This window comes from Macadamia integrifolia, chromosome 11 (genome assembly GCF_013358625.1).
Source record: "Macadamia integrifolia cultivar HAES 741 chromosome 11, SCU_Mint_v3, whole genome shotgun sequence".
Lineage (NCBI taxonomy): Eukaryota > Viridiplantae > Streptophyta > Magnoliopsida > Proteales > Proteaceae > Macadamia > Macadamia integrifolia.
Genome location: NC_056567.1, coordinates 16,033,554 through 16,058,918, shown reverse-complemented (window position 1 = coordinate 16,058,918; position 25,365 = coordinate 16,033,554). Strand labels below are relative to the sequence as shown.

The 25,365-nt window shown below is 40.0% G+C and overlaps 1 protein-coding gene across 1 annotated transcript; it reads right to left on the bottom strand.

Moving 5' to 3' along the window:
• Nucleotides 1–16,902: 16,902 nt before the first annotated feature.
• Nucleotides 16,903–18,970, bottom strand: LOC122092938 (xyloglucan glycosyltransferase 4-like). The gene is made up of 4 exons (XM_042663237.1): nucleotides 18,855–18,970; nucleotides 17,911–18,037; nucleotides 17,179–17,710; nucleotides 16,903–17,093 (listed from the first exon to the last, which is right to left on the bottom strand). Exons 1-4 carry the CDS (start codon nucleotides 18,968–18,970, stop codon nucleotides 16,903–16,905), a joined length of 966 nt encoding a protein of 321 aa, XP_042519171.1.
• Between the last annotated feature and the right edge of the window lie 6,395 nt (nucleotides 18,971–25,365).

Here is a 25,365-nt window from a genome sequence, read left to right as displayed (position 1 = left end):
AACACACAATACTTGCAGAAGTTCAATTTACAAGTTTTTACTCCCTTCAACATTTTCCTTTTATGAAGCTCCATCAATCCTCTTTCTCCCATATGCCCTAACCGCATATGCCACAGATAGGTATCATCTGTATCAAATACTGCATCTGTAGTCACAGATGCTCCACCTATAACTGTGCTCCCTATGAGTCTGTATAGGTTTCCTGCTAGCTGTCCCTTCATGACAACCATTACACCCTTAATAACTTTGAGAACTCCACCTTCTGCTATGTACTTGCAGCCATTTGAGTCAAGTGCCCCCAAAGATATTAAGTTTTTCCTTAATTCTGGTACATGTCTCACATCTGCTAAAGTTCTTACTATCCCATCAAACATCTTGATTTTGATAGTGCCTATCCCAATGGTCTTGCATACGGCATCATTCCCCATTAGGACAGACCCACCATTATATGGTTGATATGTATCAAACCAATCCTTATGCGGACACATGTGATATGAACATCCAGAATCTAAAATCCAAGAATCAGAAGGTTGATTCTTACCTGATGATATAGAGAGTACATCTCCATCATCTCCATCTGAACTGTCAGCCACGCTAGCTTCCTCAGATGCTTTATCTACACCTTTCTTCTTTAAGTCCGCCTTCCTCTTCAAGCACTCTCTCTTCATATGACCTTCTTTCTTGCAATAGTAACAAGAGACCTTTGTCTTTGCCCCTTTTGATTTCGATCGACTCTTCCCAGATCCCTTCTGATTTGATCTCCCTCTTTCCTGCTCCTTGTCACCTCCGAAAAAACCTTCTCCTTGAGATTTCGTACTACTGGCCTTCTTCCTTGTATCATTGGACATGAGGGCAGCTGCGACTTCATCCATCTCAAGGGTTTCCTTCCCGTACAAGAGAGTCGTTACTAGATGATCATATGATTCTGGGAGCGACGACAACAATAGTAACGCCTTGTCTTCATCCTCGATCTTAACCTCCAGGTTTGCAAGTTTACTTACGATCTGATTGAACATGTTAAGATGCTCTAATAGATCCGTACCTTCCTCCATCTGTAGAGAGTACAATTGCTTCTTCACGAACAACTTGTTCGTTAAGGACTTCGTCATGTAGATGCTTTCAAGTTTCGCCCATAACTGCGGTGCAGAATCGATACCCACAACATATTGTAGGGCATCATCAGAAAGATTTAATCGAATAGCACTTACCGCCTTTTCCTCCATCTCTTCCCAATCTTCGTCAGTAATTTTTTCAGGTTTCTTCGACTTCCCCAACAACGTTTTCGCCAAACCTTGCTGTATCAGAAGATCCTTCATCCTTTGACGCCAGAGGGTGAAATTGTTCTTCCCATTAAACCTCTCGATGTCATACTTGACATTCGATCCCTTCCCTGCCATCGTGATAGTAAACCCTAGAAAACGGAAACCTAGAGCTCTGATACCAATTTGTAGAAACGCAACCCTAAAACGATGCAGAAGATAATGGAAAAACAAAACAAACAATGCACACGGATTTTACGAGGTTCGGCAAGGTTGCCTACGTCCCCGGTGAGATGAGATCCTGCTTCACTATCAATGGAGAATAGGGTTACAGCGCTCTTCCTCACACCTCTCCGTATTGCTTGCATTACAGAGAAAGAAACCCTCGCTACAAATATATAGCGGAAAAAACCCTAATCCGGATCAAATTACAATTGCCAACCTAATCCGGATTAAACTACAATTGCCCTCAAATAAAAAATTCGAACGGGGGCCGTCCTGGCTGTCTAGGTGCTGCATCAGTACTCCCTGGATTAAACTGCGACGGAATATAAGACATCATACACCAACAATACCTTCCCTGAAAAAGTTACAAACTGCAACAAAGACATCAAAACCAATAACATTCCAGCAATGGCGATAGAAGGCACTAGGGTAGCCATCTGGGCCAGAGGAGCTGTCTGCATCCAAGCCAAACACCGCTGCCTTAATCTCCTTCGAGGATGGGACAGAAGTCAGCATAACATTATCGTTCTCATCAAGAGATTGGGAACACACGTCAACAACTCAGGGCAAGCAGTAGAAGGAGTCTGCCGATAAAAATTCTCAAAAAAAGAGACCATATAGTCGCTCATCCCATTGCCCTTAGACACCTTTGTATCATCCTCCTTTTTGAGGAGTCTAATAGAGTTCTTTCCCTTTCGAATTTTAGGAGAAAAATGGAAGAACCTAGTGTTGCTGTCACCACACTTCAACCAACGGTTACATGACTTCTCAGCCCATAAGCGTTCCTGAAGGGGAAAGACCACGTTGGTACTCAACAGAAGCCATCTCTTCACAGTCAAAAAGATCTTTTATCCCAATAGCTTCAATAACCTCTTGGGCGTCCTCTAAAGCTACCTTGGAACTAACCACAGCCTCATTTATATTGGGGAACGACAAATGAGACCAAGTCTTTAAGATTCCCTTAAGTCGTCTCAATTTTCTAAGAACCCTGAAAATTGGACTTCCATTCACAGGAGATGACCAAGAACCAGCAACCACACCTTTGAAATCGGGATGATCTAGCCAAAACCATTGAAGCTTAAAAGGACAATTAGTAGCCCTGCGAACCACCTCAGATACCAACAGCATTTGGGAATGATCTGAGTACACCCTAGGTAACACCCTCTGATCGGTAGAAAGAAAAAAATCCATCCATGCCTCATTACAAAGAGACCTATCAAGGACTGCAGAAACATAACCTCCCCTTCTATTGCCCAGTATGGCTGGTCAACTAGGGCATACATCATGTATATATATTCTCTTCTGTAATTCAGAAATCAATATATAAAACCTTTTCACACTCAATACTACGTTAACACTACATATACAATCACCCATGTTTATTACTTACATAGCCTCTATCTGCATACAACTAACACACATATAAAACAGATTTTATGTGGTTTTACAATAATTACATATGTTATTTACAATGAAAGATATTCCAATACAAGCTATACCACAATAGTCAGCACAAAGACAAAAATTAGAAAGACTAGGGACCCATGGTTCATCCCAAGCATCAAATAGTATTGGCGTTAGGGAGGAGTCTCAATAGAGCCAAAAGAAAGCTAATCTATGACCACCCTGGGCTAGATAAGTTGTTGATTTAACGAAGCACCTTGGGCATTGAAAAATTAGACTGGGGTGATACAACTCTACAAACTAGAAGGCAGAACAAATAAAGAATTTGACACAGAGTTGTCCAAAATAAGGAGCCATTCTTAGTCGTAGTAGAGTATGAAGAATGTCAGTAATGCTCACCTTATTGGTCTGGGTGATCATAAATATGTTGATTCTTCTTTTAGTACCCAAAAAGGAAAAATAAAGAAACAAATCTTTCTCTTCTCTATATTTGCCATGTTTGAAAGAAAGTCATTTAGGTTGATCTCATTTATACACTCGTTGTTTGGATCTTAATAAAAAAGAAAACGAGCTAATTATTGCTAGAAACCTGAAGGAATAATTTAGACAAAAAGCTTAGGAATGGATACCTTTACTTTTTAACCATAGATGCTTGTAACAGCTGAACAAATGAAATTAAATTTTGTAACTGCTAAGCAAATTGCATTTACTCTTAGTCTCAAATTTCCATACTGGCTCCATAATGTCTATAATTGACAAGTGAATGGAATTTACTATTGGTCCAACTTTCCATAATGACCACTTGAAGTTTGTAACTGACAAGCAAATGGATTTGGCATAGACAGTCTTCGATCGTACTTTCCGCCTTCAATTCCAGCACTAACATTGGGCAATTTTGACCAGGGAAAGCTATGACCCTAAGCCTATGACTATGGGTAGGATTAACGGGAGAAAAACCTCCAATGCAAAGTAGGTTCTCCATGAGATCATGAAGTAATTAGAAAGCCAAATTTTCGACGAAAACCAATGCAAACCTGGGTCAAAACTATGAGGAGGGTCAACACTGTGGAAAGGAAAGGATGGATGGTGCCTGTAAAAAAGGTCTATATGCATTGATCCCACAGTGTCTCTAGATGCCACTTATATGCCAAAGCAATCACTTGATATCAATCAATGCTCTTGACCCCAAGAATAGGCCATGGAGGCTAATAATCGATAGCGGGCTGACTATTCAATTTGAAAAGGAAAATAAATATGACAGATAAAAATATTCTCTCCAAACATGATAAAAGGCATAACATAATCACGATTGTTGCAAAACTTGCGTTTTTATTTATTTATTATTTTTCTAACCAATTTCACTACCCTTCCCTTCCATCTACTTGCAATTAGACGATGCAGTCTAGTTTTCGCATAAATGGATTTGGTCAACTGGTGATATAAAGCATTGAAAAATTTGCAGCTATCAAGAGTGCACACCCATATTTGAATCGCAAAAAGGTTGCATGCCAATCTATAGGAGGGTAGATGATTGAATTTGAGTACTAAATTAAAACTAGTCAATCTATAATATTCCTTAGATATCCAAGAGTATAAAAATCCATGCACCCTTACACGTGGCACAACTAAGTGTGCAGCCATAGATTCATGTTGGACATTGTGCTTTTGGAAAAATCTTATCCTTATGACCTTTATTGGAGAAAATTTTCTTCTACTTTGAGAGAAGGTTGATCATACCATCCTAGGATTCACTAACACCTATGGAGTTTTCGTATGTTCCAAAAAATATCTTCTTGCGTATATTTGAAGCCCGACGGTCAAAGAATTCTTCACTGTAACAAATGAAAAACAATTAAGACATAATCAAAGAAGTACCAAAAAAAGAAGCATTTAAGGAATTTTTAAATATTTGTTATGAATGAGGTTTCTAAGCATTAATTTTCCATAAATAATAAATAATTAAAGAAGTGCCAAAAAATTAAGGAATTATGACATACAGGTTATGAATGAAGTGTCCAAGTTCCATAAATTTACCAGAAAAGAAGCATTTATAGAAAATTAGTTTATGAATGAAGTGTCGAATTATTTGTTTTCCATAAATAATTAAGAATTATAGAAGTTCCAGAAAATAAGCATTTAAAGAAAATTTTAACATACAGGTTTATGAGACATACCATACTTTGGCTATTCTCCTACTATTTAAGGGCACCACCATATAGTTCAAAGTTGCTTTCTTCTCTATATTCTATACAGAAATAGTGAAAATATGGCTTCCCAACCTCCGTTTGTCTTTACCATATTTTTCACCTTGTAGAAAACAAACATATGATCTACTAGTGATACGGTTGTCAATTCCAGAATGCTTCACCCTATGTTTCTTGATTGAAAACCCCATCTCTGTTGCATAGTGGTTGTAGAAGCCATACACATGTTCCTCTGAATCAAACGACATTCCAATGAATGGTTCCATTCCCCCATAAATGGAATCTCCTGATTGTTAGATGTTATCTCCACCCACGCCTTCTTCCTCATTACCTTCATCTCAGATGAGGAAATGCTATACATATTCTCATCGATGTTGGGGAAGAGGTTTCTTCCTCTTCTTCCTCATTTTCAATATTAATGTCATCATCTCTATCGGATTCTGAACTTCTATCAAAATTCTCATCATAAAAAAATGTCATGCAGCCCTGTTTTATTTTCCGCAAATAGATTCGTTTGTTGTATATTCCTAATCCTTTCATCATATTCTGCCTCCAATAAATTCCTATACATTGGAACAACCAACAATCAAAAAAGAAAAAAAAAAGGATGCTGATGCAAAACTTATGCAAATATCCAAATACTCTAACAAGCCTCCCAAAATGATAAATTTCAGGTAGAAAATCTGACCTTACTGAGTACAATGGAAATGGTAACCCTCACCAAGTTTCACCTCCTTCGCATAGGCTGGTCTTCTAAGAGAAAATGACAACTCTGATTTCTTCGTGGGATCCCAGTTCTTCAAGATGTACTCAAGCACTTCGAAAGTTTCTTCATCTAATTTCAAGTAGAAAATCTAATCTCAATGAGTAAAATGGAATGGGCTACAATGGAAATGGTTACCCTCACAAGTTTCACTTCCTTGCGTAGGTTGGTATTCTTAGAGAAAATGACAACTCTGGTTTCTTTGTCGGGCCTCAGTTCTTCACTATGTACTCAAGCATTGAAAATTTCTTCATTTGCACTTTTACCCCCTTCGAGCATTGTAGGCATTCTCACGTCGGATGCCGTCGACACCTTTCCCGCCAATCTCACTTGTATTGTTGGGTGGAACCAATCGGATCAAACCTGCTACCGGGAGGAGAATCGGATGACACTCTAAAGGAGTGCGGGTATCAAACTTCATTCAATGCCCACCGACTCTGATGGTGACAACAGGTACTAAGTTTCGACCTCCTTTACATTCAATGGTTAGGATTCGATTGATACAGTAACGACGGCTCATACTGCTTTTTGTGTTGCCAACCCTTAACAACACGTCATGTCACTATCTTTTTTCTAGAAAAGATTACATATAAAAATATTATCTCCAAATATGATAAGAGGCATAACATAATCATGATTACAACAAAAAAAAAAAAAAATTTTAATCAATTTCACTACCCTTCCCTTCCATTTACTTACAACTAGATGATGCAGTCTAGTTTTAGCATAAATGGATTTGGCCAATTGGAAATATAAAGCATTGAAAAATCAATAGCTATCGAGAGTGCACACCAATATTTGAATTGTAGAAAGGTTGCCTGCCAATCTGTAGGAGGGTAGACAATTGAATTTGAGTACGAAATTAACACTAGTCAATCTATAATATTCTTTAGATATCCAATAGTATAAATTCCATGCACATTTACACGTTGCACATGAAAGTGTGTAGCCGTAGATCCATATTGTACTTTGTACTTAAAAGACAACTACTATCTTTATGCCCTTATAGGAGAAAGTTTTCTTCCACTGCGCAGGTTTGCATACCCCTATAGGGTTTTAATATGTTCCACGAAATACCCTCTTGTGTGTAAGGGTGTCAACCGGTCAGGCCGATTTGATTTCAATCGGGCTTAATCAGGCTTGAAGACCTTTAAAGGCTGTACCGTGTCTGCCCATTTAACTAATCGGGCTTAGTTAGTGAGGGCATGGTACATTTTACGGTCGGTCGGTCTCGGGCTATAAGCGGGCTACTAAAATCAAGCCTTAATCGGGTTTTAGTTGGGCCTTAACCGGGCCACGGACATGTTTAATGTTAAACGGGCGTAACCGGTTTTAAACGGGCCTTCTTTAAGTTGGGAAAAATAAATGAAACAAGAAGTTTCTGAAAGATTCTCATCACATGATTGAGAAATGAAGTTTTTAAAAGATTTGATCGACTCGATTCCTCTTTTTTCGAACTCTGATAAAGTGACCAAACTGTCAAGACATTCTATACATATTGTGTTACCAACTAGAAAGATACAATTCACATTCAGCCATTAAGTTTTAAATACCAAACTTTTAATTTGGATCATGATTATTCCTTTATAGCATTTTAAATCGTGGCAAATAAATGGTATAATTATGGTTTGTTAAACCAAAAAACCTATCCAACTGAACACTGCCCAATTGCTTGAACAGTTGCCAGTGTTGCAACAGCTTCTGCATAGTGTTTTTGGTTGCCAGGTACTACCTTATGATTCACTAGTCAAGTTTTAAGGATGGGTCTGCATCCTCCATAATGCCGCTTGTCTTTAACATAGTAAAATATTATCTACCCTTCTTGGTAACTATATCATTATAATACTTATTTTGGAACTCGAATGCAGCCGCAAGGAGTAGCAGTTTATAATTTTGTCATTCAGTTGGCAGTTTCAATGGTAGGTTTGTTGGTTTAAGCTTATCTTTCTGAAGTTTAAGAGGAATTTAATATTAAACCATGACAGAAAAACTTCCATCGGTTTTAATTTCTTTCCCTTCTTCTCCTTTTCCTATTTCACTTGGATGGAGTCCATAACCCTCTCTCTCAAGTCTCGACTCTCGACACCACCAATAGGTGCAGATACACCCTGAGAACAATCCCGGATGATGGGAGAGGACTTAACAGGCGGCGGCGGCAGGAGATCAAGATTGGGTCCATAGAGGTTTAGTTTGGAATCGCTTAACTTGAGCACCTCAATTTCGTTTAGATGGCAAGGGATGAAATTGAAACCATGCATCGAAGGTGAAGCAGAAAAGAAAAAGATGTAGAAGAGAATCCAATACCATTCCAGAATTGATGTAGTTAGTCGATACTTTTCATTTAAGCAATGTCGGTTTTATATAGATATAAAAACAGCAAAATCAAGGAACAGGGTAATGAAAATGGAAGATCCAAGTAAAAACGTACCTAGAAAGGCAACTCAAAACAAGTTTCCCTTTTCCACTTGCAGACAGTGAAGAAATGCTTAACAACAATGGAGAAACACAGCCGTAGCGTTGCCGGCGCAATAACAGTCGGCCAAATTGATACGAAGAGTGCTTGGAGTTGGCGACAATGGTGAAACGCAACGTCCAACAATAGTCGATTGTCGGCCAAATAGAAATGAAGATTGCTTGGCCTTGGAGACTGGTGAACTGGCGACAATGGAGAAACACAGCGGCGGGCGCGGCGCAGTGTCAAACGAAGAGAAAGGTTGAAGAAGGAGACCGACTACAGACTAGGGTCTTGCCTTTTTGCCTTTTTGGTTTCTTTGTTGATTTTTTATTTTTAACTCTTTCATATGTAAAATAGGTATCCTACAATCGGGTCGGGCCAGGCCGGTGCAAAATAGATCGGTCTCGATCGGGTATTAATTGGTCGGTCTCGATCGGGAGCCCGACGGTGCAAGTATCAGGATTGAGACCGACCGTTTGTAAACGGGCTGGGCCGCTCTATAAACAATCGATTCCGATCGGTTCCATCGAGTCGGGCCACAAATTGACGAAGCCCCGTGGTCAAGGGATTCCCTTCACTGTAGCTTATGGAAAACTTGATCCATATTTATTTGTTGCTTATTTTTTGTATCTCATTTATGAATGAGGTGTCTAAGTATTAATTTTCCATAAAATATAGAAGGGAAAAAGAAACCTGCCAGTCTGGCACAGGAAATGCCCAAAAAAGAACTTGCCAGTCTAGCACACCCAGGCTAGTGTCTAAAGGAAAACTTGATCCTTATTTATTTGTTATTTATTTTTGGTACCTCATTTATGAATGAGGTGTCCAAGTATTATTTTCACAAATAATATAGAAGGGAAAAAGAACCCTGCCAGTCTGGCACAGGAAATGCCCAAAAGAGAACCTGCCAGTCTAACACAGGTAACGCCTAGGCTGGTGTGGCTGAGAAAAGACTATTAAGCCTCTCCCCTATGTGTGCTCAAGATGCTCCTATGCACCCTCCCATTGATCTGCACATCTGTTATACCTTGCACAAATCGATAGGGTTCTTTCACAAAAAAAAAAAAAAAAAAATACAAGTACCCAAAAAAAAAATTAAGGAATTTTGACATGCATGTTATGCATGACGTTTCCAAGTATTCATTTTCCATAAATAATAAGGAATTAAAGAAGTACCGAAAAAAAAAAGGAAAAATATTTAAGGAATTATGGCATACAGGTCATGAATGAGGTGGCCAAATATTCGTTTTCCATAAATAATCAAGATTTAAAAACGTACCAAAAAAATTAGCATTTAAAGATATTTTGACATGCAAGTTTAATTCATGAGACATACATTGGCTACTCTCCAACTATATAAGGCACCACCCTATTGTTCTAACTTGCTGGCTAAATTGTCTATATTTTCTACACAAACAGTGAAAATATGGCTCGTTTCTCATTGCTTACTTCTGCCTTTCTCATTGTATGTGCCATGTCTGTCCTTATGGCAACTGCAAAGGTGGAGATTGTTGGTGCACAATGTCTTGTATTCCGTCGCAGTTTAATCTAGGGAGTACTGATGCAGCACTTCGATAGGTAGGACGGCAGTCCCGCTAGTCGGTTAGTGGGGTGTGGGGGTTGCAAGGGGGCAAGAGGCCCCCCTGCATAGCAGGGACTGTAGGAGGGCGCAGCCCCCTGCTCGAATTTTTTATTTGAGGGCAATTGTGTACTTTCCAGATTAGGGTTTGTGGTTATATATTTGTAGCAAGGGTTTCTTTCTCCATAATGCAAGCAATACTAAGAGGTGTGAGGACGAGCGCTGTAACCCTATTCTCCATTTATAGTGAAGCAGGATCTCATCTCACCAGGGACGTAGGCAATCTTGCTGAACCTCATAAAATCCGTGTGCATTGTTTGTTCTGTCTTTTCATTATCTTCTGCATCGTTTTAGGGTTTCTACGAATATCTTTCTTTCAATTCATTACTTTTGTATATGTTTTGATATCCTTTACAGATGGGTGATCATGAGGTGGCATGTTTTCGCTAATGGATTCGATGGTCTATTACTAATCTTCATAATACTTATTGTTTGCTAAAATGCATTTTTTATAATACTCTTTGTTTGCTAAAATGCATTTTTTCCCATTCTTCTTGTGGAAGTAATATGTGAGGTTGTTTTTTTTTTTAGCAAATGGGTACTGCTAACGTCTTGATATTATAAAAACATGTTTTGAGGGATCGAGATCATCTGGATTGGATGATTCATATCGGAATTGGGAAGGGGCGATATCAATTATGCCATATCGGTGGATCAATACAGACCAAGGGTAAATCCGTCTGATCCTGCCTGATTTAGGGCAATCTGAATCGGTATTGGATTGATATTGACTAAGATCAGTCCCAATTAATCCCAATACCAATTACTAAAACTATGTTGTGTGCACCTATTGTTTGCAGCTTTGGAAAAATTGAAGCTCAGACTATTAGGTATCAGGAATCATAGATAGATAACTTCATATATATATATATATATATATAGGGGCCAAAAGGCCCTAGATTGGAGAAAACGCGCTCTTGATACCTTGTAAATAATTCCTAAAGCTTGAACTATTGGATGGAAAGACTCACAAATAGGTGATTGAATGCCTCAAGGGTAACCAATTATGAATTATTCTTTCAACAAATAATACTTTTTTGTAATCTTTTGCAATTTTCCATTGGAAACTCTCCATTTAGTTTTGATATTATATCCTTGTTAATATGATCAACTGAAAATTTGTTGCATTTTATTAATTTTAGGTTCAGTTAACAACCAAAGACTGATGATACCTATCATCCTGCAAGTTTCTCTTGACTTGGCACTTCAAGGTTTTTATTTAGGTGTTTGATCACCATATTACTATTCAATCATGTCTAATGCTTTCTCTATTTTTCCCCTCTTTTTTCGGTCTGAAAATCTATAGATAGGTGGAGAAGGATCTCTAACTCCACAAGGTATGGACCTCACCCTTTTATCTTGAATTGTACTTAATCACATCAATATATTAAGGCAAGGCAGGCCTTATCTATACGTTGTGTATGAACTTAAAGGTGATTAGTTAACTAATTAATTAATTAATTTGGTTGTAGAATGGCCCAAGGCATGCGATTATTGATGCTCAACTACCAATCACAAGAAGCCTTGCTTGTTCTTCTGCAACATGTGGTACAATAAATGCTTGTGTGTCCCCTCAGGCACATATGGGAACAAGGAGGAATGCCCATACTACAACAACTGGAAGACACAAGAAGGCAAACCCAAGTGCCCTTGAAGACCTTGAAATGGAGGGGTTTAGATATAATCTTTTGGGAGCTTATTGTTGAATAAAATTCAATGGTCTATTAGTACTCTTAATAATATTTATGGTTTTCAAAATTACATTCTCTCCTTTTCCATTTTCTGCTTGATTTAATAAAACGGCCTTGAGAATATAATAACTTAAGTGCCATGTGATCGGTCAACCCATGACATGATATTGTCCACTTTGACACGTCATGCCATGTAACAAATACCTCATCATATATGCACATTCTATAGCACATTCCCATATGATGTGACATTTTGATACCAACACAAAAGGATATGGAGAGGAAATAGAAATTCACACCACTAAGCAAGTTAAGACAAGAGAATTAAGAGTGGTTAGTTGGTCCAATAGAGGAGACCATGACCTCTTACTCAATCGAGTCGTTTAATGGGATTCGAAGACTAGTTCATTCATAGTTCGTAAGCTATTTACAGATAACAAGTAGTTAAGGTAACTAAACCCACTTCCTCATCATCTAATAGAATCCTACATGGCCCATTACTTCACTACCTACGTATTGACGCAATGTTGAGTCCACCCCAAGTGGGTAACTCAATATACGTGTGTTTTCAATTATAACAAGATTCTATATTTTATGTGATTTCATAGTGTTTCTCTTTAATATTGCCAAGTATGGCTGCTCAACTAGGGCATACATCTTCTATATATATATATATATATTCTCTTCTTTAATTCAGAAATCAATAAACCTTTTCACAATCAATATTGTGTTAACACTACGTATACAATCACACATGTTTATACTTACATAGCCTCTATCTGCATACAACTAACATGCATATAAAACAGATTTTATGTGATTTTTACAATAAGTACATATGTTGTTTACAATGAAAGACATATTCCAATACGAGCTGTAGCACAATAGTTGGCACAAAGACAAAAATTAGAAAGGCTAAGGATCCAGGGTTCATCCCAAGCATCAAACAATATTGGCATTAGGAAGGAGTCTCAATAGATCCAAGAGAAAGCTAATCTATGGCCACCCTGGGCTAGATAAGTTGATGATTTAACGAAGCACCTTGGGCATAAAAAAATTAAACTGGGGTGATACAACTCTACAATCTTAAAGGCAGAACAAATAAAGAATTTGGCACAGAGTTGTAAAATAAGGAGCCATTCTTAGTGGTAGTAGAGTATGAAGAATATCAGTAATGCTCACCTATATTGGTTTGGGTGATCATAAATGTGTTGATTCTTCTTTTAGTACCCAAAAATGAAAAATAAAGAAAAATATCTTTCTCTTCTCTATATTTCCCCTGTTTGAAAGAAAGCCATTTACGTTGATCCCATCGATACACTCGTTGCTTGAATCCAAATCAAAGAGAAAACGAGCTAATTACTGCTAGAAATCTGAAGGAATAATTTAGATAGAAAGCTTAGGAATTGATACATTTACTTTCTAACCATAGATGCTTGTAACGGCTAAACAATTGAAATTAAATTTTGTAACTACTAAGCAAATTGCATTTACTCTTAGTCCCAAATTTGAAATTTCCATACTGGCTCCATTATGTCTGTAAATGACAAGTGAATAGAATTTACTATTGGTCCAACTTTCCATAATGGCCACTTGAAGTTTGTAACTAACTAGCAATTGGATTTGACTGAGAGAGTATTCAGTCGTACTTTCCGCCTTCAATTCTAGCTCTGACAGTGAGCAATTTTGACTAGTGAAAGCTATGACCTTAAGCCTATGACAATGGGTAGGATTAACGGGTGAAGAACCTCCAATGCAAGTTAGGTTCTCCAAGAGATGAAGTAATTTGAAAGTCAAATTTCCAACGAAAATCAATGCAACCCTGGGGCAAAACTATGGAGAGGAAAGGATGGACGGTGCTTGTAAAAAATTTCTATATGCATTGATCCCACAGGGACAAGATTCTTCTCTATAGAGCCCATGGACCATTGAGTGATCTCATAACTAGGGTGACCTAGAGACGTGTGTCCGGGTCCTCCCAGCCGTGGGATCACTTTATGGTCCATGGGCTCTATGGAGAGGATCTGGATCCGATCCCACAGTGTCTCTAGATGCCACTTATATGCCAAAGTGATCAGTACATATCAATCAATGCTCTTGACCCCAAGAATAGGTCATGGATGCTAATAATCGGTAGCGGTCTGACTATTCAATTTGAAAAGGAAAATAATTATAACAAATGAAAATATTCTCTCCAAACATGATAAGAGGCATAATATAATCATGATTACAAAACTTGCATTTTTATTTATTTATTTTTTAACCAATTTCACTACACTTTCCTTCCATTTACTCGCAATTAGACGACGCGGTCTAGTTTTCACATAAATGGATTTGGTCAACTGGTACTATAAAGCATTGAAAAATCTGTAGCTATCGAGAGTGCACACCCATATTTGAATCGCAAAAAGGTTGCATGCCAATCTATTGGAGGATAGACGATTGAATTTGAGTACAAAATTAACACTAGTCAATCTATAATATTCCTCAGATATCGAAGAGTATAAAATTCCATGCAGCCTTACACTTGGCACAACTGTGCAGCCATAGATTCATATTGTACATTGTGCTTTAGGAAAACTTTTATCCTTATGTCCTTTATTGGAGAAGTTTTCTTCCACTTTGAGAGAAGGTTGACCATACCATCCTAGGGTTCACAAACACCTATAAGGTTATCATATGTTCCAAAAAATAACTTCTTGCATACATTTGAAGGTCGACAGTCAAAGAATCCTTCACTATAGCGAATGGAAAACAATTAAGACGTAATCAGAGAAATACCAAAAAAGAAGCATTTAAGGAATTTTGATATATATGTTATGAATGAGATGTCTAAGCATTAATTTTCCATAAATAATAAATAATTAAAGAAGTATCAAAAAATTAAGGAATTATGACATACAGGTTATGAATGAAGTGTCCAAGATCCATAAATTTACCAGAAAAAAAGCATTTAAAGAAAATTGGTTATGAATGAAGTGTCGAAGTATTTGTTTTCCATAAATAATTAAGAGTTATAGAAGTTCCAAACAATAAGCATTTAAAGAAAATTTTGACATACAGGTTCATGAGACATACCATACTTTGGCTACTCTCCAACTATTTAAGGGCACCACCTTATAGTTCAAACTTGCTTGCTTCTCGGTATTCTCTACAGAAATAGTGAAAATATGGCTTGTTTCTTCTCATGGTTTACTTCTATCTTTCTCATTCTATGTGCCATGTTTGTCCCTATGGCAGCAAAAACTATGAGTATCTTTCATTACTTTTGTATATATTTTGATATACTTTACAAATGGGTGATCATTGGGTGGGTGCATTTGCTAATAGATTCGATTATCTATTAGTTATCTTAATAATATTTATTGCTTGCTAAAATGCATTTTCTCCAATTCTTCTTGTGGAAGTAATGTGTATGGGTATTTTTTAACGTCTTGAGATGGTGAAGGCATGATCTGAGGGATCGATATCAGATCGTCTCAATTGGATTATTTTCTTTTCTTTTTGGTAGAGCGAAATTCATTCATAAAAAAGGTAAGATAAACACAAGGTTTCAGTACACATTATCCAAAATCAAGGAATGGAAATTGACTAGACTGTCTCATATACCATTGATAGGGTCATCTGACTAGGAGATGGATAAAACAAACCACTTCCTTAATAAAACGTTGTAAACACAACTTACATCAAAAGGATCATTATAGACATTAAAAGAACAAAACATTGGGGGCATAGTACCATATGTTTGTCCACTACCATGGGCACCCTCACCACCATCCTAGCAGCAGCTCCGATAACATTGCATGGGGAGCGTACAAATGTCGGCTCCAGTGACAGTGCTGAAAAAGCCAAGAAGAAAACCAACAACTCCCACAACAGCTTCGATGGACTCAAGGATTTGTGGGTTACATGTGCTTCTCTTGGGATCGGTGGCGGAGAAGATGATGTAAACAAGCAAGGCTACTATGATCTCAGCTCCCGAAGCTTCCCTATTTGAGTACCCAGTGGAAAACAAGTTGAAACCAACTCCAATCATCTTGCAATTCATCACTGAAAGCCACGAGCCGCTATGTAAGCCGCAAACTTGATCAGAGAATCATTAAGCAAAGCACCAGCCTGCAACATTGATTTGGACAATAGATTGAGCTAACTCCTCTATCGCCTCCATGGTCGAAGGTCTGGATCTCCCACACATCTCCTCTGGCCTTCCCCTAATCTCTACAGCAATAACCACAGCTAGCTCTCTTCCACAAAAAATATGCCCACTTGTATGATATTGATCCTCTTTAGCGTCAATAGGATCCACAAACTGCATGAATGCAAAACGTCTAGGTTTCTTGTTCCGGTAATTTACAGTGTCACCCCTTAGAGAATGCCACCATTAGAGAGTCACTCTCTGCATAATACCAAATTATACTTAGACCCCCTTCTGTCAGTCACTGTTAAGTGAGAATTCAAAATGATATTTTTACCCTTTTGAGTAAAACACATGACGCTAAATCCTATCCTCTTCTTCTTTGCCACACGAAGACAACCGACAAACAACTTTACCCTTACTCGCCCTCAGCTATGCAGTTGTAAAACGCCCCATCCACCACCGCTGCAACTTTACCTTTCTCTTGGTTTCTATTTTGTTAGGGTTTTGATTGCTGACCATGAAGAGCTAGGGTTCTGGATTATTATGGCTTCGGGAAACTAGACTTTTGAAGCTGGCATCTAATTTCCCATTTAATTCTTTTGTTTAAATATTCCTGTAAATTAAGTATGAAAAGGTTGAGATCTTATGATGAGCATTTCGATTCGATTGGGGGGAGAAGGGTTTGCAAAGATTGGGGGCGAAGGGATCAAGACTTAGACCATTCACATCCGCGATTTTATTCGAAAGCTGAAAATGGTCAGAAAGGTGTATCTTCTTCGTCTGAGTATGAACGATCCATAGAGGATGATCGTGAGGTTTCCAGATCATTTCGGAAGCGTTTGGATCATGATTCTGATGGTTTTGAGAGGAGGAAGAGCTTTGATCATTATCGAGATTGCGGTGATAGGGGTATGTCACTTTCGGCGCCTCGGAATCCCTTAGGGATCGGTCACGGCGGAGGTTCGGGGGAAGCAAGGATGTTAACGAAGATACGAGGTTTAATGTTGACATTGGGAGAGGGAGCAGAGTTGCTTCTGAGGAAAGAGGAAATGTAAGATCGCCGCAGGGTTCGAGAGATCTTCTGAAGTCGCCTCCTTGTTCGAAGGACTCTGGTGGGGAGCAGTCTAAGAGTACTGAGGTGAAGAAGACGAAGAAGTGCACAGAGAGAGTGGCAGCAACAGTGAGATGGAAGAAGGAGAACTGCAACCTGAAGCCAAAGGTACACCTGCACCTGAAGGAGATCCCAATCCTAAACACAAACCCAAGACCGAACATGAAGAACCAGCTGAAACTGAAACTGAACCTAAACCTGAATCTGAACCCAACCGAAATGCCAATCAGGTCCAAGCCAACAACAAGAAATGACAGCCCTTGAAACAACAAGAAATAGAAATGCAAACCATGAGCTGATAATAGGCTTCTTGCAAATGCAGTGAGTAGAAAAAATGCAAGCACAAGCTCCTTTCTGTAGATGTTTTTCTTGTTTCTTAATGGGATCTTTTCTTGTTTATGTAATTTAATTGAAACTGCTAGATCATATTCAGATAATCTTCTCTTTTGGAGCTTCTGTTGATTAGAAGACTTCAATGCCACCTCGGTCATCCCTAATAAATCTGATTCAGATGATCTCCCTGTCTTCTTTGTCACAACCCATTCATAAGCACTCCCCAGCTGAAATAGCCCTAACACCATTGCATTGAATTTTGTCAGTGACATGGTGTTCTCAAACAGTAGGTATGGAACCAAGAAAGGAAATGATTTTGGGGCAGGTAGGATGTTCAAAAGGGACATCAAGATGGGCAAGTAACAGATCACCCATGTAGGTAATTCAACCTCTGGTATAAACATTGTTAATGGAAGGATGAATGGAAGAATCAGTTTCCTCAGTAGGAAGAAGAGGAAAATCAAGTTAGCATTCTTCCAAATTGATATCTGCACCAAAATAAAATTTAGTGAAGATCAATCTTATAGCCTTTATGGATAGGTAATTGAAGTAGTGGTAACTGAGAAAAACCTTAGAGGTGATGATATTGGAAAGACATTATCGAAAGAGCTGCATTGGACCCGAATGCCAACAATGTTGTTGTTTCTTGTAAGCTTCAAAAGACTTGTAATTCACAGAGCGCCCTAACATCATTGAGGAAGATGAACTTCCATCTATTCAAGTGAGCCCGGACCGCAATATCCATATCCTCAACAGTGGTTCTCTCAAGCCAACCTCTTGAGTCCTCAAGTGCCTTTATTCTCCACAAACCTACACTGAGAATTGCAAGGAATTGGAGAGTGCGCACACTGGAAAGTCAGAGATGGATTTGGAGAAAGGAGGGAAATCATTAGCTGAAGAGAAGATAGAGCACAATTGGTTTGGGGATGAAGAAGATGGAGCTAAATTGTGAGGGGTTAAGAGAGGGTATATTAGGTACTTCACTTTTTAGAAGGTTATTTTGGTAATTAGAATAAATATATATGCTGATATGAGCATTTAAGGTATATTCCAAAACAGTGACCAACGACAGGGTGTCTAAGTATAATTTGGTATTTTGTAGGGGTGTCTCTCTAATATTGGCATTCTCTACGGGTGGTGCTGTAAATTACCTATAATCTTCTGGTAGATACACTTCCTGCATTGGTCCAACTCTTTCAAATGGAACTTGGTGATAATCTAGTCTACACCTGAGAGAAATATTTCGAACCAAAAGACTTCCATTATTTTTCTCTTTAAGTCTGCTAAACCCACCATATCCACTTGGTGGGGGGCTACTTCCTTGACTCCCATGTCCTCTCTTTGGAGGATTATAATACAGAGAACTATATCTCTGCATGGTGAAGCTGGAAATGAGGGTGGTAGGGAGAGAGAGACAGTGCAAGGAGGATCAAAAGTTAGATCAGATCTAGAAATGGATAGGAGCGGTTGATAGTATAGTTGATGATACTACTGAGTGCAATCGAAGATCTGACATTAGGATTATAATTCACTAGGGATTGATTCACCAAAACCCTATAAAATCGGCAGAGAGAGAACATAATAACATCAGAAACAGAGCCGTCACTAGCCGGCTACAAGGATAGAAAAAACAGAGCTCGACAGCTTTCTGATTGCTCTTGGGTCACAAGAAGCGCTCGATCTACGTCTTCATCTTCATTGTCACCATTGGAGGCTTCGTCACCATCTCCAACTAGACCACAAGTCATGGTAAATACTCTAAAGGGGTGAGAGGACACGCACAAAGGCGGAAAATACAACACACAGAGAGGCAGAGCTACTGATGGAGACATCAAGGTGTACAGGTGTAAGAAGAAGAAGAAGCAGCCATCTTTGTGGCTGGAAGAATAGAAAGAAGAAGAAGAAAAAAGGAGGAAGAAGGAAAGCTCGATCCAGCCATTCCAACCTAGATCGAGTCCCTTTCTCTTTCCAGATTTTAGCAGATCTTGTGGGCCCCATTAGTTATTAGTTTAGTAGTTTATTTGTAGTATATTCTTTTCCTTGTTAATCTTTTAATTAATTAGGAAACTATTTTATTTGTTGATTAGTTTTTAGGAAGTCTTTATTTACTAGTCAATTGACTCTTTTTATTTTTAGTAACTAGATTGATATTTATGTAATGGCTTAGGCCACGATTGAAGGGAATGAATGTGAATTAAAAAAAAAAATTCCAAGAACAAACCCCACCCCTCTCACGGTTCTCTCTCTCTCTCGTTTTCTCACTTTTCTCTCTCGCCTCTTTCTTCTCTCAGCCTCTCGGCTCTCTCTTCTCTCTTCTCTCTTCTCTCTTCTCTCTTCTCTCTTCTCTCTTCTCTCTTGTCTCGCCTCCCTCTCTTTTTTTTCCATTCTTATTTTTTTGCTGCTGTTTTTGTTGCTGCTGATCTCCCCCATCGATGCTCATTGTTGCTGCTACACACTACTGTCATTTTCTCATTGCTGCTACTATATACTGCTGCTATTACAATACTACTACTGCTACACACTGCTGCCATTACCTCACTGCTGCTGCCATTACATCACTGCTGCTGCTACCCTCGGCTGCTGCTACTCTCAGTTGTTGTTTACTCTCTGTTGGTGCTGATCTCTCTACAATCGGCTGGATTTGTCTTCATCAACTAAAGGTGGGCTGCACTTCTTTATTTTGGAGGACCTTGATCTCTTCTTCTCTCCTCAAATCTAAACAGAAGTATGGTAAAACATTAACTAAACCCTCCCCACCTCCATTAATCCCTATTATATATTGCAGCCCATTGGCGTTGAAGCCATCCTTTGCCCTTTATTTATGCCTATTTTTACCGGTTGTTTAAGTTGTTTCGTCACTGTTATATCTCCAAAGAACCCTTGCTGATTTTCTACTTTAGTTGGTTGCTAGAGGATATTGATTGTTTGCTTATCTAATTTGGGTATCTAGATTGATTTGTGCTGCACCTAACATTCGTATGTCGTTTGTTCCCTTCCCCATGTCCCCACTTGAAACTTGAGTAAGAATTTTTGTGTTTTTCCGTCTAGATTATTATTGCTTTTTGGCTACTTTGTTTATTAGTCTCGTTTTATCTTGTATGCTTAATCTTGTTGCTGAGCTTCTTTGGTCCTATCTACCTAAGCCCCTTGAGTTAACCCTACCTAGTTAGTTAATCTTGTAGGAGACCTAGTCACCTAGGAACCCCCTACATCATCTTGGTATCAGAGGGGATGGTTTTGTTTAGGTTGAGGGTAATTAAGTACTGTTGTCCCTTGTTTATATGTCTTATCTTTTGAGGTCTAGTCTCTGTCACCGTTTGTCCGTGGTCGAGTTTGAGCTAAGAAAGCGATACCATAGATTAGAGGACACCCTTTTCTTTCTTAAGTTGGCGGGACCAAATAACATTGGACGTTATTCCCTCCAAAAGCAAATACTCGAGAGGAAGATTTCTGACCTCACGATTGAAAGGGATAACTACTTATCTCAATTGGAGATCCTGAGTAGACCTTGAGTCTTTGGTGGCAACCGTACCTTTGGCTGCCCATCTCCTTATGTCCACTCGTAGTGGTAGAGCATACCAGGATATGTCTGACCCTCCTAGTATCGCTACCCAATCAGAGCAACTGGTTGAATTCATGAAAGCCGTTCAAACCATACAGGAAACACAAGCTATCGATTTGCTAACTAGCATTGAACCTAGGGGCAGAGGCCCTAACCCTGAAGAAGTAAACGAAAATAACCAGACTGATGGTTATGACCGAATAGGGGATAACTTCCAAGGCCTAAGGCGTGGTAGGGATCAGGGTAGGGGTCGAGGCCCACCGTCAAGATGCCAAACCCAATATGGAGATGATGAGGGCTATGAGCACCATGATAGGGGCTTTGATTTCAGACGGATGATTAAGGTAGATGTCCCTACCTACGATGGTCAGATTGATGCTAGGATCCTTCTAGATTGGATCAAGCAAATGGATAGGTACTTCAATTTCTATGATATACCAGAGGAAGTCCGCTACCGATTTGCTAAGTTCAAGCTTATTGGAGCTGCCCAGGACTTCTGGACAGACCTAGAGTATCAGGAGGACCACCTAGGACTTGAGCCAATCACCACATGGGTAGAGATGCAAGAGCGGCTCAAGAGGGAATTTTTACCTATCACTTATAAGGTCCAGTTGTTGAATGAGATGAATACCCTGAAGCAAGGGAAGTTGACTATGACCGAGTACATGAGCAAGTTCAATGAATTAAAAATTAGAAGCCGTATTCGGGAGGATGTTGAGCAGACACTATCCAGATTCCTTATCGGGCTCAACTTCGAAATTCAGTCTCGTATGGCACCCCACCTGGTGCGAGACGTTCCACAGGCCTTCAGGATAGCCCTTAAGGTGGAATCCTTCATGAAAACTTATTCTCAGAGGAAGAGCTTCCAAGCTGGGAAGTCCCAATTTAGAAAACCACCCCAAGGCTCAACTGGATTCCCAAAACCCCCTGCTGCACCACAGCGTCAATTTGATAACAAGGGTAAAGGAATTTTAGGAGAAGCACCCAAGAGTAGTGGGCAACAACAGTGCTTCAAGTGTCGTGGATTTGGTCACTTTTTCAGAGAGTGTCCCAATAGGAATCTTTATGTAGGAGAGCAGACCCCTGAGAAAAATGACCAGGAGGGGTTTCAGGACTATGAGTATGAGGACCATAGGCCAGATGAGACCATATCTGATGAGGACATCGAGGAGGCCGGTGACCTTAAGCTCGGCATTGTGCGTTGCATGGTCTCACAACCTAAGAATAGCGACGATTGGCGACGAACTAATATTTTCATCACCTACACATGTCATCAGGGCAAGAACTGCCGCGTCGCCATAGACAGTAGGAGTTGCATGAATGTGGTAGCCAAGAGTGCTATTGCTCGAATGGGCCTCAAACCTGAACCCCACCCCAAGCCTTACAAGGTTGCCTGGGTTGATTAGTCCACCATTCCCGTAAATCTGAGGTGTCTAGTTCCCCTACACTTTGTAGGATATGAGAATCGAGTGTGGTGTGATGTCCTAGAGATGGATGTTGCCCACATCATTCTAGGTAGGCCCTGGTTATATGACCGAGACGTCACCAATTACAGGAAGTCTAACACCTATGTCTTTGAGTTCAAAGGGAAGAAGATCAGACTGACACCCAGTCCCCCTAGGGAAGTTAGGGTTCCAGAATACAAGGGAAGTACATCCAAACACACCCCCACCAAAACACTCAACATTTTAAATCAACAACAATTTGAAGGAGAGTGTCATGAGTCAGGGGTGATTTATGCTCTAGTTGCCGTACAGAGTAATACCGATAGGTCACACTTATTCACTGAGGCTCCTAGAGAAGTGCAACCCTTGTTGAGGAAATTTGAGAGGCTATTCCCTGAGGAACTACCTGATGAGTTACTGCCTATGCGTGACATCCAGCACGCTATTGACTTGGTTCCAGGGTCCTCTCTCCCGAACTTACCCCATTACCGAATGAACCCCAAAGAACACGCCGAACTCAAACGGTAAGTGGATGAACTGTTGCAAAAGGGATTCATTAGGGAAAGCCATAGCCCGTGTGCTGTACCTGCCTTGCTCACGCCAAAGAAAGATGGCACCTGACGTATGTGTGTTGATAGTAGGGCCATCAATAAGATCATCATCAAGTATAGGTTCCCTATCCCTAGGCTTGATGACATGTTGGATATGATGGCCAACTCTTCTATCTTTTCAAAGATTGACCTCAAGAGCGGGTACCACCAGATTAGGGTCAGGCCTGGAGATGAGTGGAAGACAGCCTTCAAGACGAAGGATGGCCTCTTTGAGTGGTTATTCATGCCTTTTGGCTTGTCAAATGCACCTAGCACTTTCATGAGGGTAATGAATCAAGTGCTTCAATCATTCATTGGCAAGTTCCTTGTGGTTTACTTTGATGACATCCTCATCTATAGTAAGACCCCATCTTCCCACTTGGATCACTTGCAGAAGGTTTTTCATGTGCTCTTATAAGAGAAACTCTTTGTCAACCTCAAGAAGTGTACCTTCATGAGTGATCAAGTCATCTTCTTGGGATTTGTTGTGTCAGCTCAGGGAGTATCTGCTGACCCTGAGAAGGTGAGAGCGATTCTAGAGTGGTCTGAGCCAACTAACATTCATGAGGTACGAAGCTTTCATAGTTTAGCCACCTTCTACAGAAGGTTCATCTACCGGTTTAGTTCCATTATGTCTCCTATCACCGATTGCATGAAAAAGAAGGAGTTTCAATGGACTAAGAGTGCTATGAAGGCCTTTAATGAGATTAAAAAGCTTATGACTGAAGCTCCAGTCCTGCGCCTCCCAGATTTCTCTAAGGTCTTCGAAGTTAACTGTGATACATCTGGTATTGGGATAGGTGGTGTCCTAGGATAAGAGGCCCACACTATTGCCTATTTTAGTGAGAAGCTTAATGAAGCTAGGCAACGATATTCTGCATACGATAAGGAATTCTATGCGGTTGTCCAATCATTGCGCTATTGGCGACATTACCTTTTACCGCAAGAATTCGTACTATTCTCTGACCACCAAGCTCTGAGATACCTTAGTGCCCAAAAGAAACTCAATTAGAGGCATGCCAAGTGGGTTAAGTTTCTCCAAGAGTACACTTGTGTACTCAAACACAGACCTGGTGTCGAGAATACTGCTGCAGATGCACTGAGCTGGGTGAACATGTTCCTCAGTCGCACTAAAGCTAGGAGTCAGGCTAGTGTGCTACTCCAAGCAATGACTGTAGAGGTTGTAGGGTTCGAGCGGGTCAAGGACCAATACCCCACCTGTCCTGATTTTAGTGAGTTGTTCACTTCCTTGAGTGAAGGCAACCCAGTCAACCGCTCGGACTACCTACTTAGGGAGGGCTTTCTTTTTAAAGGAAGCAAGTTGTGCATTTCCAGGACTTCACTCTGAGATTTTCTGATCTGGGAATTGCATGCTGGGGGAGTCACTGGCCACTTCGATCGTAATAAGACCATCACCCTCGTTGAGGACCTATTCTTTTGGGCAGGATTGAAGAGGGATGTTGCTAGAGTTGTGGGCCAGTGCAGGACATGCCAGACCGCCAAACAACAAAGGCAAAACACGGGTTTGTACACTCCTCTACCCATTCCCCACTCCCCTTGGCAGGACCTTAGCATGGACTTCGTGGTTGGTCTACGAAGAACTTTGAGAGGCCACAATTCTGTTTATGTGGTTGTTAACCGCTTCTCGAAGATGACCTATTTTATCCCCTGCTCTAAGACCTCCGATGCATCCATAGTAGCCAAAATTTTCTTTAGTGAGGTTGTCAAGTACCATGGGTTACCCCTCACCATAGTGTCCAATAGGGATGTTAAGTTCACTAGTCATTTTTGGAGGACCCTATGGCGGATGATGGGAACGAAACTCCGTTTCTCCTCAGCTTTCCACCCTCAGACTGATGGCCAAACTGAGGTTGTTAATAGGAGCTTAGGAAATTTATTGCGTTGCCTTATAGGAGAACACCTTACCAGTTGGGATCGAGTCCTCAGCCAAGCCGAGTTTGTATATAACAGTTCTAAGAACCGTACCACTAGTCTATCCCCCTTTGAGATTTGTTCAGGATACCAGCCTCGGGCACCCATAGACCTTATCCCAGTCGTGTCTAGTTCTAGGACCTCCCAGTCAGCCAAATCTTTTGCTCAACATATACATGATTTGCATGCAGGTATAAGGAGACAGATAGCATTGAGCAATGAGCAATACAAATCGAAGGCAGATGTGCACAGAAGGCTACAAGAGTTTCAAGAGGGTGATATGGTGATGGTAAGAATCAAGCCACAACGTTTTGTTAGGGAAAAAGGGAGCAAGCTACATGCTCGTAGCACAGGTCCGTTCAAGGTACTCAAGAGGATAGGTGCCAATGCGTATGTTCTTGATCTGCCAGCTAGCATGGAGATCAGCAATATTTTCAATTTTAAAGACCTAGTCCCATACCATGGTACCTCTACCGTCACCTCTTTTTATCCTGATGACCTTGAAGACTTCCCTTTCAACATTGATGAGACTCCTGAGCCAAGCCAACCACTTCCCCCCACCTTGTTACCACCTGTGCCTAAGGTCACGAGTAACTGAAGAAATTGAGGAAATC

What these genes read in the sequence shown, in the direction of transcription:
- LOC122092938 (XM_042663237.1), bottom strand. Translation starts at nt 18,970, where the DNA reads ATGACTTGTGGTCTAGTTGGAGATGGTGACGAAGCCTCCAATGGTGAC. An exon ending in AGTTCATCTTCCTCAATGAT is followed by an intron (nt 17,711 to 17,910) that starts GTTAGGGCGCTC and finishes ATTTTGGTGCAG; the next exon opens with ATATCAATTTGGAAGAATGC. An exon ending in AAGCCTATTATCAGCTCATG is followed by an intron (nt 17,094 to 17,178) that starts GTTTGCATTTCT and finishes GGTTGGGTTCAG; the next exon opens with ATTCAGGTTTAGGTTCAGTT.